Genomic DNA, 13064 nt, shown 5'->3' with positions numbered 1-13064 from the left:
AGGTAAAAGAGGAAGATTTAATATATTTATTAAAATCTTCCCCTGTGTAATTATTATTTTTAATTTAGCTCTTCTTTTAATAAATGTTTGTATTTCTACCATTTTTACCCTCTAGCAATAGAAGCCAAACCTCAATCTTATTTCCCATACTAATTATCCTTTATAATAGAGTGATAAATAGGCCTGAATTAAAGATTCATATGACCATTGTATACTCTAGTTTCTGATTTAACTAAGTATATCCACTCCAAATGGTAGTACATTTGGGGCCAATTCTTACCTCTTGAGAGTCAGTTTGTGTGCCTCAACTAGTGGTATGGTTTTCACTGACTTTTGGCACATAGCCAATTTTAAGGTTTTTTCCTCTTTCTGATTTTGAGTGAGACAGTCTCTATCTACAAAGGAAACTCTAATATATGTCCATATCGGCCTCTTCCTACAGGACGATATTTTGATGAAATCAGCCAGGACACGGGCAAGTACTGTTTTGGAGTTGAAGATACACTAAAGGCTTTGGAAATGGGAGCTGTAGAGATCCTAATAGTCTATGAAAATCTGGATATAATGAGATATGTTCTTCATTGCCAAGGCACAGAAGGTATGAGAATTAGAAAGTAGGGTTGCTATTTGTTGACCTGTGTTTTCAGAAAGCCTGGGATGGGATTTGGGAGAGAGACTGATTGCAGGAGCAATCCGAAGTCCCCCACTCCTATAGATTTTTCTGCTTGAACTTTTTTGTTTTGTTTATTTTTTGTTTTTAATTTTTTTATTGTATAGTATAACATATATACAAAGCAAAGAAATAAAAAAGCAATAGTTTTCAAAGCATTCTTCAACAGGTGGTTACAGGACAGACCCAGGGTCTCTCACGGACTACCATACGATCCTTTCATACTTTTCCTTCTAGTTGCTTGCTTGATCTTGTAATAAGATTGTCAAATTTTCCGAGGACCAGTACTATATCTTGAATGTCTTTGATATTTCCTTATGATAGGAACAGCATATATGGCACATACTCGGTAGACTAACATCTTTATGAAAGAAGGTCTATAGAATGAGTTCAGGAGCCCTTTCCCCAATTTCATTTTATGGGCTATATAACCTGTTAGTGTGTGAGAGCCAGATTAACACATTTTTTTCCCTCTAATACTACAGAGGAGAAAATTCTCTATCTAACTCCGGAACAAGAGAAGGATAAATCTCATTTCACAGACAAAGAGGTATGTGATTGTTTTCTTGGTTCAGTGATATATTCAACAAAGTATAAATCCATGTGTTAGAGAACTGGCAGCTGTGGGAAACCAAACCTCATACTTGTGTGGGGGAACTATGGGAAGTGGCCAGCTCCTATTTTCCAAATACTGGTCCGACCCAGAGAAGGGCCAACTCATGGTTACTTCAAGCCTTTATTTTTTTTTTAAGTAATTAATCAATCAGGTAAATACTCTCATCTTTGAAATAGTAGAGAAAAACATTTAGTTGAATAGTGTCTCTCCTATGCTGTGAAACCTGTACTGCTTTCTTCAGCTATTCCTGTGAAACACCTTTTTCAGATTTGTTCTGAATGCGTCCTTGTAGCATGATTTCCCAGTTAAGATCCCTTTAAGTGATAGCTTCCTCAGATTCCATGCTGGAGGACTTTGTTCTTCATGAGGCTACTCCAAAAGCAATTCTGGCATTTCTGTTATGAACTGTTGAATGAATGCTGCTTCTAGAGTGAACAGCAGAAATGATAAGTTGAAAAACCACCAAGTGTGTGTTGACATCTCACCACTCAGGCCAGAGCCTGGAAAGCAGTGTTGTTTGAAATAGTCAAAATGTTTGTGTTATAGTTACATCGCTTTTCAGAAATCAAAATTGACACATAGTTTCATATCTATACCCTCAGACATACACATGTAGTGGGAAAAGGAAAATGAGAATAGTGACTGCAGAGGCCGTTTAAAGGGGGGTTAAGTTTTGCTGTCTCTTAATCCTAATGTTTTTGTATCTCGTGGTTACCTATAGACAGGACAGGAACATGAGCTGATTGAGAGCATGCCCCTACTGGAATGGTTTGCTAACAACTATAAAAAATTCGGAGCTACATTGGAAATTGTCACAGATAAGTCACAAGAAGGATCCCAGTTTGTGAAAGGATTTGGTGGAATTGGAGGTAAGTAGCAAATCAGAAAGCTGAACTTAAAACCAGGGTCCTTGGCCAAGGGTATCCTGAAATAACTCACCATCCACTGAGGCAATAGGCTGTGGTAGCACGTGACTGCAGATTCCTTGATTTGGACTATTTTTTATCATCCTCTCATTGCACTCATTATTCTGCAAGGAAATTGGGTTTTTCCTTAGAGTGAATCCTCTCCACTCCACACAGGTGACTTACAGCTTGGTTTGTTTCCCCAGGTATCTTGCGGTACCGAGTAGATTTCCAGGGAATGGAATACCAAGGAGGAGACGATGAATTTTTTGACCTTGATGACTACTAGGTAGTCGACCTGGGTCCGGCAAACTGTGCCTCACCCTCCAGCATCCAACCCAAGGAGCATACCCGTGGTGGAATCCAAAAAGATCCCTGCCTTACAATTGGAACATTTCCAGAACTTAATCCATGAGCATTGGATAGTGAAAAGAAAACCGAAACAAAACTAGACCCAACCCTACACTTTGGTTTGTCATGATGTCAGCGCAGCAGCCTACAACTAAATTCCTAAATGCCACTTGGGACTAATTTAAAAAAGATTCCCAGTTTTTACTTTTACTTGATGGTAAAATTGGTTGCTCTTGTATTTTATGGGGAAAAAAATGATTTTTTTAACCTTCATACATAGAAGCAAAAATACTTTAACTGCTGTAAACCTTCAAAAATTAATAGACGTGAGATCATACTGGTTTGTTTCTTATTTTGATTGGAGAAAAATTAAATTGCTGCATTTCGCAGTGACCCATTTACATGGCATTCTCAGTTTAGACTGCATAAGAAGAAATATATGTGGTGAAATATTGGAACCAATTCTCTCTTGGTCTCTGTTTAATGTTGAAAGGGTGAGCTAATAGGAGGCAATGTCAACTCCCTCACACCACCTCTCCCTCCAGACTGTGAGTTTCAAGGATATGAATTGCATTTGCAAGTCATCTGACTTCTTGAAGATTTGGGCCAATGCACTGTTTCTTCCATCTGTTCTGCACACGCATTTGTGCCCATCAGTTGGGAGCCATCAGCATCAGTTGCTTTGACAAGGGTTCCCATAATCGTAGCCACTAGAAACCAGTTTGGGATGGGTATGATAGGGTTCTGTGCTTTTGCTGGAATTGTGAGAAATAAAACATACAATTTAAGCGGAAGTGAAAAAAATTTTTTTGAAGAAAAATTTATTTTGCTTGGGTCTATCCATGGTAAAAGGGAGGTGGTCGTGTTTTCCTTGTGTTGGATGGCATGAGATTATGTGAATGTTTTGATCTTAAAAAATGAACTGCAAGGTTTTTCACAGGAAAGACAGACAAGACATGTATTACTGTGCATGTAATTATAAGCCGCTAACCTCCTGGTGGGGTTGGAGCATCTGTTTCAAATATGGGACTTACAACACCTCTGGTGAGAAATTATGGGAGTAGGGGTGGGAAGGACAGGGGTGGGAAGGGATGGGACACGGCTTCTGGCACCAAGGACTTAACCATGTTGGATCTAAAAGTGGGCCTGAACACCTGAAGCTTATGCTTCACAGCTGGGCTGTAAGTTGAATTTGAACTCAGATGATATGCAAGGTCATGGCATGCCTGAGATGGTGATAGTTTTCAAAGTGTATAGGATTTGCCCAGTGGTAGCAATGGAAAAGTATACCAAATGGACTTTGAAGGACCAAGGGTTTAAAAAGTCAATTGGTATCACCCCCACACAGAGTAGGGTAGTGGGGTGTATTTGGTTTTCAAATTGGGTACTTTTAACACTTTAGTGCCTGACTGCTGTTCTTCACTGACTTTTGACTCAGTCACTTGTAGCTTTATTGGTCTGAACCAGCTCCTTGTTCCCAGGTTACAGACCTGCCTATCGTTCCAATAATCCTGTTTCACTTGAATGAAGGGAGTATGTCTTAAAATGTAAAGCTTCTGGTTCTCACACTGTATTCTGAGGTCCAAATGACTGTTGATGTGTAACCTGATGTCTCAACCCCAGTGAGAAGAGTCAATTCTTTGGTGTTTACCGACGTGGGAGGCTTCACCGGAAAAGGCTTTTGCTTTGGGCTCTGCTGTTTGTTTGCAGAAAACCCAAGAGCAAGCAAACATGCTCTCTTCACAGCAGTACCTTAGGGTTTTGCCATTGTAAATGGGTCTAATGTGATATGACAAGACCAGAGAAATTGGATGTAAATTTACATTTTTGAATATGCTTGTTGTTTCACATGATACATTTAGGGTATGCAGCTCCTTTTGTAGTTTTTATTTTTACTATTTAAGTTTGGAAATGATGCCAAATTTTTGTATTTCTTTAAATCAATGTGTTCTCTTCGGTGATATATATTGCATTATATATTGATGTGTGTATCAATATATACTGATATGTATTACACTTACACATACAAACACATAAATAAGAAGGGGTGGAAAACGTAGCCTTTGCATTCTCTATAGCCTCTGCAGAGAGATCCTACACAGCGAAATCTTGGTGTTGTGATGTACAGAAATGGAGAAGAGTATTAAACCATATTTAAGAATATACTTTGTGTGCTTGAGATTCTTTAGGACTGTTTCTGGAAAGGTCTCAGCTGTGGAGACAATGTGAGTGAGCTCTTTGAGGCATATATATCATAGTATGTTTCATAATGCTTCAGCCTTAGATTTGCTTTCACTACATTTACCTATGAAAGGAAGCAAAGAACATGAAGTTACGCGAGGGAGTTTTCGAGCTGCAGGGGCCAGTCTAAATTGTATCTTCCACATTTCACATGCATTCCAAAGGGAAATTCACTTTTTTCTAAAGGCATTTCAAGTATGTCATCCCGTGTCATTCTCAACAACCCAGCAACCCCTGGAAGTAGATGGTGTACCCCAATTTTACGTGTTCTGAAATTTAAGATTAAAAGAAAGTGAAATAGTAGCTTAATAATGGCCAAACCAAAATTTATTACCTCTACATCTGGTTGCCTTCAAATCCTGTAATAGGCTGGTCCAGATCAGGGGCATAGGTTTAATTTCTGCCTAGACCCCTGACCTCCCACCCTCCCTGATCCTATATACCTTGTACTGGGGAGGGGAATAATAGCCCCACCCTTAGGTCAATGATTTACTTTCCCCAAATATTAGGGCATTTAGAGATGCTTCTATTTGATAGGTTAGGAAACCTATTAAGTGCACATTTCTCCAGATTTGAGAAAACTCAATTTTGGCAAATTGGCCAGTAATGGTACTTGAGTCACTTTGCTGCTTTTTGAACATGTTCCTATACATTTTCTCACCTGCTCTAGATGATGGCCCCATTGAAACCTAATTTACCTCCTCGGGAGGGTAGATGTGCCTGCGTATGGAGAAGTTATAATTTTTCTTCTCATGCATCCTAGGTGCTGTTCTTTAAGTCAGAAGTTGGAAAGTAGGACAGTGGTGCCGAATGCATGGGCTCCAGTACTTGCCTGTCTGGGCTTGCAGCACTTGCCATCTTTTGTTCTCTGGCCCTGGTTCCCATGCCATGAACACTCCCAGACAGGCACAAGGGATTTGGGGCTGAGCGCCAAGGTGGAATTTAAGTGTCATGCCAGCTTCTCCCTTGCTGCCAAATCAAGTGAGTGTCAGCTGGGACTCCCATCTGCCAATTCCCATCCTGATGGGAACTGCGCCCCCAAGGGACATAGGAACTATCCAGCCAAGGAGTACATGTGAAATAAGGTGTTGTACTTCACTGTTCTCTGAAAATCGACTCTAAACTCTGTCTAGGTGGACTCTCAGTTACGGTAATCTCCAGGAATCCTTCCCTGAAATTGCTTGAGGAACCCAGGACAAGGGGGTTTAAGAATAGCTGGTTCTGGTTCTGCCATCAGCTGGGGCTGTGACTTCAGGTAAATCCCTTCCTATCCTTCAGTTTCCCTAGCAGCATAAGGAAAGCCACGAATCTGAAGAGCTTTTCCAGCTGTAAAGCTGTCAGGATGGCATGATGGTGACCAAATCTGAAGTCTGGAATTAAATCCTGCGTATATAAAACCAGTGAGACATGGCAAATTTCTTAACTTTTCTGAGCTGAAATTTCCTTCCCTGTAATGCTTAGTTCATAAGAATTGTGGTAAGGGTTAAAAGCAATAAAGCACGTGAAGTGCATAGTAGTGCCCTGTACTTAGCAAGGTCTCAGGTGAGTCTCAGATGGTGATCCCTCCACTACCAACCTTGGTCTTCAAGGGGTGGCCACGAGGTGGCGCTAGAGTTAAGGGTAGTAGCTGTAGAAAACATTTGCAGGGTGCGGGGGGGAAGAACTTCTAACAAGCATTAAGAGGTGCCTAGGACAGCTTTCTTTGCCTTTAACATATAGAATTGGAGAGAGCAAACGAATATTTGTTTTACTTGTTTTGCTTTTCTAAAAAAAATTACATTTATATACCTCTTAGACGCTTGTTTCTATAAACTTATTTGCCATGTTTCATAATTTGTAAAACATAAATGCTTGAGGGTGCCCAGGTTGTTCAGTGGTAGAATACTCACCTTCCATGCAGGAGACCTGGGTTTGATTCCCAGATCATGCACCAAAAAAAATAAATGAATAAATAAATGCTTAAAATGTTTTCTGCATACATGCATACTTGAAAGCATCATTTAACTATTTTTAACAGCTCAAAGTTAATCATGAATACCCATTATAGAATGGTCTGATGCAGAGGTGGTGTTTAGGTTCCAACTGGTTCAGAAGTGTGTAAACAAAAGTAGTTTCATTCTTCATTCAAATTTGATTTTTAATCAGAATATAGAAGAGTTAGTTATGCAGGATTTGCAGTTTAGGAGAAATTCCTACTCTGGGTTAGCCAGTGGGGCTGAGGGCTGGGAACTGAGGCCTGGGAGTCTGTAGGGACTAGGCTGGCAGGAACAGAACAAAGTAGGGCTAGGAGAAAGGTTGCTGTCAAACACTTCAGGGCTTAAATGAGCGTTGGGGCTGGTCTGTGGCTGGGTGAGTTTGAGGCAGTATGAAGAACAAGGGCTTCTTGGGGGGGAGGGGCTCTCAAGCCTTAGCTAGAGCAACTCTGAGGGTGAGGGAAAATCAAGGTCTGCCTGGGAATTTAGAGTCCATTCTCAAAAAGGACGTGTCATTATACTCTTGTCCCTTGTTCACGACCATATCCTTCTGCAGCTGTTCTGTTGCCCCCAATACTTTCACTTCTTAGAGAATCATAATTTTAGCACTTGAAGGGCCCTTAGACCTTACTGATTTCAATACCCTCATTGAAAGGATAAGGAGGAGGCTGAACTCCAGAGAGCAAGTGACCTCTGACTTGCAACAACTTAGCAGAGCCAACATGAGCACCTGAAGTTATGACTCCAAATTTTAATCCTCTTCACGTGGGTACTCTTGTTATTCTTTGTTGAATACCTAGTCTTCCCTGTATTATGGACGAAAACAGGAAGGATCAGAGAAAGCAAGTGAGTGAACTGAAGCCAAAGATAGCTGGGAGGGGAAAGGTGGCCAATATCCAGGTGAGGTTACCAAAGTTGTTTTGAAGTCACTTCCCTGTGAATGAGGATTGGCTCTAGTTTGTAAATGAACTGGATTCTCTACCCCTAAGGGTTCAAATTAGTTCTATCTAGCTTTCTCACACTGCCACAGACTTTCACCTCCCTCTCCACTGTGCTGAGATACATCACCTGGGCTCTGCTCCTACTGCTCAGTGTTCCATTCCCGCCCAAAATCTAGAGGCAAACCCATTTCCAGGAAAGGAGGGTGGAAATTTCAGAGAAAGACTCCAAGTAGAATCGGCAAGGATCTTACCATTTTTTGTAGAGGCAAAATGGAGAGATTCTGCTATCTAGGGGGAAGAGGACTGGGTTTGGGAATAGGGAGAAATCAGGGCACGATGGCTGGGGACATCTGCCCTGTGTTACATTCCCAGCCTAGGCTCTCTAGGAGGGCAGGATGAACCAGCTAAATGGGCAACCAGTTATTTCAGGACACTGACACCACTGGAGGTCCTGCAGAAGGGCAGGGGGTAAAAACAGTAGGGAGCTCTGTTAAAAGCTAGGAAGAATGTTGCCTGAGGAAGAGGAATTGAAGTTCCTCCAGATAAAGCTGTATTCCTGCGCTCAAGGCTAGAGGTCTACCCTTGCACCCCTGTCAAACTCAGATTCTAAAGATAGGAATTCCAAAGGGCTCTCCCCTCCCTAGAACTGAGCAAAGACCCTCAGAAACCCAGTCTCTTCCAGCCTTCTGTTTCTACAGACACGCCCCACAGTCAGCTCAATTCTTTACATTGGACTCAAGTTAACCCCAATCTCATTCTTTCATTCAGTGAGAATTTACTGACATTTCCTGTGTTCTGGGCACGTGTGTAAGATGCTAGGTCCCAATGGTGGACAAGGAGAGCTCAATCCTTGCCCTCCAGCACTTACAGTCCAACAGTGGAGACCGCAAGAAATGACAATAAAGGGTAAAGAGTGTTCGAGGATAAGGGTCGTACAGGCTGGACCCCACCTCATCTGGGAGTGCCCGCCCTACCTGGTGAGCAGGGAATGGCTGGAGAGAAGTGAACTTGAAGAGGCAGCTAGGTCCATCTTACAGACCTTCTAGGCCACACTGTGGTGTTTAGACCTGGTCTGAAGGCCAGAAAGCCACTCAGATTTCAGAACACTGTTTTTTGTTTTGTTTTTCTTTTTACCTTGTAACAGTTTTTCTGGTTTATTTACTAACAGCTTTATTGAGGTATAATTTACTAACTATAAAATTCTACCATTGTAAATACAGTTTGGTGATTTTTTTCTTCTTTTTAAAATTCTTTTCCTTTTATGTTGGTTTGGTGATTTTTTAAAAATAAATTTGTTCAATTGTGCAAACATCTCCATGATCATGTCCATCAACCCAAAAAGGTTGTATGTGCCCCTTCACAATCAATTCCTGTTCCACTCTCAGCCCCAGGCAACCACTGATCTCTGTCTCTATAGTTTTGCTTTTCTAGAAATTTCATATTAATGGCATTAAACAATATGTAGGCTTCTCTATCAAATTTCTTTCACTTACCTTACATCATTTAGGTGAATTTTCGAGATTGATCCATGATGTTGCATGTTCATTCCCTTTTATTATTGAGTAGTATTCCTTTGTATTTACACACCACATTTTGTTTTTTCATTCAATTTGATTGACTTTGGGATAGTTTCTATAGTTTAGCTATTATGAATAATGCTGTTATGTCCATTCACAAGTCTTTCCATGAACATAAGCTTTTGTTTCTCAGGGGTTGATACCTGGGAAAAGAATTGCTGGGTTATGTGCTAAGTCACATTTACTATTTTAAGAAGCTGCCAAACTGTTTTCCAAAGTAGCTGTACCATTTTATATTTTACATTCCCATCAGCAGTGTATGCGGGTTCTGGTTTCTCCACATCATTGCCAACATTATGTTATTGTCAGCCTTTCTTTTATTATTCTGGTTTTGATTTTCATTTCCCTGATAACTAATGATATTGAGCACCTTTTCATGTGCTTCTTGGCCATTCATATATCTTTTTTTGGTAAAGTGTGATTCTTCATTCTTATTTTCTGTATTAGGGTTCTCCAGGAAAACAGAACCAACATATTATGTCAAAAATTTTTAATAGGATTTGGCTCAGGTAACTGTGGGGATGGGCAAGTCCAAATTGCATAGGGCAAGCCACAAAGCTGGAAACTCCCATGAAGGTTTTTCATGAATTACCCCAGAGAAGCTGCCTGGCTGAAGTAGAGATTGAAATTCTTCCTTGTGACAGGTGAAATCATCAGTTCTCCTTTTAAGGCCTTCAACTGATTGGATGACTCTTCTCTCATTGGTGAAGGCAGTCTCCTCGGTTGATTGTATACATAATCAGCCATAGATGCCATCAACATACTGATGATTTAAATCCATGAAATATCACAGTAACAGGCCAGTGCTTGCTTGACTGGGCACCATAATCCTGCCAACGTGCCACATAAATTTAACCGTCACAATCTCCAACTTTGCATTTCTATGGATGGAGACCAGGAGCCCCTTTGTCTCTCAGACACCTTTCCTCTCTCTTCTCCACTTCCTCTTCACTTTCAAAGAGTACTTAACAGGAGAAGGGGCAGCACAGCGCAGGGGCTTAACGGCAGAGACACTAGAGTCAGATGTCCAGGGAATGAGACCCACTTTGCCACTTGGCTGTGTGCCCTTGGGCATGTGACTTATCTTTCCTGTTTCAGTTTCTTCATGTTAAAAATAGGGTGTTTTGTTAAATAAGCTAAGGTTTTATTTTGTTACATAAAATAAACAGGCAAGCACTGTGCTAGACCCTAGAAGACACACATGAGCAAGAGACAGCCCCTGTCCTGACGGACTTCAAAGCTAGTGAATCACATCAATAAATGTGAAATTCCAATTGAAGTAAGTAAGTGGGAAAGCCACACGTGAGGGTCTGTGGCAGGGGAATTTGACTTGGCCAGTGAGCCCAGCGAGCTCAATATCTGAGACACTGGTACATGGGCTGACAGCCGAAGATATTAGGCAAACAAGGAAGATTAACCCAGGCAGTGAGAATGTGTTCTGCTGGGGGATGGCCAGCACAGATGAGGAAGTAGGTGATGAAGACCAGTGTGGCTGCAACACTGAGAATGAAGGTAAGTGTGGTAGAAGATGAAGTAAGAGAGGCCAGTAGGAGCAGACCAGGCTGAGCCTCAGAGACCTTACCGAGAACTCGAGAATTTATTCTGATGAATTTAAGAAGCCACTGATGTGTTTTAAGCAGGGAAATGACATGTTCCATTTGTTTTTCAAAGAGATCCTTCTCTTTGAGAAGAAAGCCTGGGGCTGAGTCTTGAAGCATTGAGGCACTTAATGTCCAAGTAGAGGAAGCGAAAAGCATAGGAAGCTCTAAGGAAGCAGCTAGAGAGGTGGGAGGAAAACCAGGGCATTGTCCATCAAGCTATGGAGGCAATGAAAGGATTTTGAAAAGAGATGATCACATGCATGTCAAATGCTGCTGGAATTAGTCAAAGAAGATGAGGACTGAGCAACAATTTAGAGACAGGGGAGTCCTTGGTGACATCCGAGGAGCTCCCAAACACTGCTGCCCAGCTCTCAGCGCTGCTGCCACAGGACTTCCTGTGTATCTGCTGCCTCACCTCCCCCACTTCAACACATGACCAGTCATGCCCACTGGGTATTAGGACGAAGGCAGCCTCGTGCTGTGTCTAAATGCTGCTCTGAGGTCGATACGGGTTCCTACCCCAGGTCTAACAATTAAGAAAAACCTTGCTGCAAGGTATTTAATGGCTGAAGCTTTTTTCCAACCTGTAAAACACTGATGAAATGTGACAATGGAGTGTGTCAAGCACTCCAAAAACAGTGTTAGATATTACAGATTCATATTCATTAATTCAACAATTGTTTATTTTGCCAGGCAGTGGGGATGTAGTAGCCAACAAGTAGACAAAATCCATGTCAACAAGAAGTCCCCAATCTAGTGAGGGATCCAATCAAGCAGAGATGCAAAAGCACAAGGTACAGGGGTGGGGTGGGGTGTTGGGGTGTCAAAAGTGACACCCAACCCAGTTTTGGTAGGGAGGGGTTGGTTTTCATTTTATCAAGATCACTTGTTATGGCATGAAGACTGGGCTGGTGCCATGGGCAAGAGAAGGTTGGTACCTGTCCTTAAGCACAAGAAAACTATAAGTCACATGGAAATACGAGGTGACTGCCATATTACTGGGTATAGGCCCCTTTTGCAAAAAAGCTTTAGTTTAACAATCCCCAAGATTCCAATTGCCTCACAGTCTAGAGGCCCAAAATCCAGCCCCAGGATCTCTGGAGTATCAGTCTTGTAGGCTCACTCAAGGCAGGGAACAGCCCGGGAACCCTACCACGTCATAGGGCTTTCAGGGGCTCAAAGCACACTCACCCAAAAGAGAATATGGGGCCCACTCAGCAGAGGTTTGGAGCTCCTGCTAATTCTGTAGCAGAAGAGGAGGCTGCCTCTGCTGCCCAGCTCCTGAGAGGCCTTTCCCCTCTTCTCTGCTATAAATAGCTTTTCTGTTTCCAGCCTGGGATCTCCCAGCCCTGAGAGGAGCAAGCACCGCCTCCTCACCCAGAGCTGCCCTCGGGTGGCCAGGAGCATGACCGGGTGGTGATTTGCAGAGGACAGGAAAGAGAGAGTAGAAACCAGCACTACTGAGAGCTCGGCCCGGGTGAACTACATTACCCACAATTCTAGTTCAGAAGAGGAGGCTGCTGGGGGCCTGCAGCTTTGGGTGGGAAAACAAGGCCAGAGGCATCCCACAGCCTGGGTGGATAGCCCAGCCCCTGAAACCCACTTTTCTCCAAAACCTAACCCCTAAATCTTCAGTCCTGGACCTTGGAGATCATCTCCTCATCATGTACCCAATTCACAGGCCCAGAGTGACGGACAAAGCTCCACATCTTTTGGCCTTATCCACAGTGTGGGTGTGTGTGTGTTTGCACGTGTGCAGACAGAAGCCTGTAAGTGATTTTATTCTGGATCAAACCCAGAGGCTGCTTAACACTGGAAGCCCCTTCCCTGGTATATTCCCCCACTCAGCCCCAAACTCTAAGCCTTTTTCCCCCTGACACACATAAGGCAGAACAATCAAGGGCTCACAGGCTGGGCTAGCCAGCCACGTAGGGGCTTGCTCATCTCCTCTCCAGCATAAAGCCTAGACTCTGATGACATGTTATGTTTCTGAGAGAGCCAGGGGGTGGGGGTTATGGAACTCCTTTTCATTTGGTCTCTGCTGAGCTCAGGTCCCTCTCCCTGACCTTTGCTCATACTGTGGCAGATCAGAATAACCATGAGGCTGGGCCAGGTTTAACTGCACGGAGTCCCTGTAGGGAGGGCCTGTCAGGGCACGCTGGCTCTCGCAATAGTGGATAAACCAGAGC

General features: G+C 42.6%; 1 protein-coding gene across 1 annotated transcript in view; it reads left to right on the top strand.

Moving 5' to 3' along the window:
- The window catches only part of ETF1 (eukaryotic translation termination factor 1), a 28695-nt gene extending 23988 nt beyond the window's left edge, over positions 1-4707 (top strand). The window contains exons 8-11 of the mRNA XM_077138599.1: positions 443-598; positions 1156-1220; positions 2008-2155; positions 2398-4707. Of these exons, the coding sequence (XP_076994714.1) occupies positions 443-598; positions 1156-1220; positions 2008-2155; positions 2398-2480 (452 nt within the window). The 3' untranslated portion in view covers positions 2481-4707. The remainder of the gene's footprint in view (positions 1-442; positions 599-1155; positions 1221-2007; positions 2156-2397) is intronic.
- The last annotated feature ends 8357 nt before the right edge of the window (positions 4708-13064 follow it).

Source organism: Tamandua tetradactyla, chromosome 20 (genome assembly GCF_023851605.1).
Source record: "Tamandua tetradactyla isolate mTamTet1 chromosome 20, mTamTet1.pri, whole genome shotgun sequence".
NCBI lineage: Eukaryota > Metazoa > Chordata > Mammalia > Pilosa > Myrmecophagidae > Tamandua > Tamandua tetradactyla.
The sequence above is the reverse complement of the archived record's forward strand: the minus strand, read 5'-3'. Positions and strand labels throughout refer to the sequence as shown.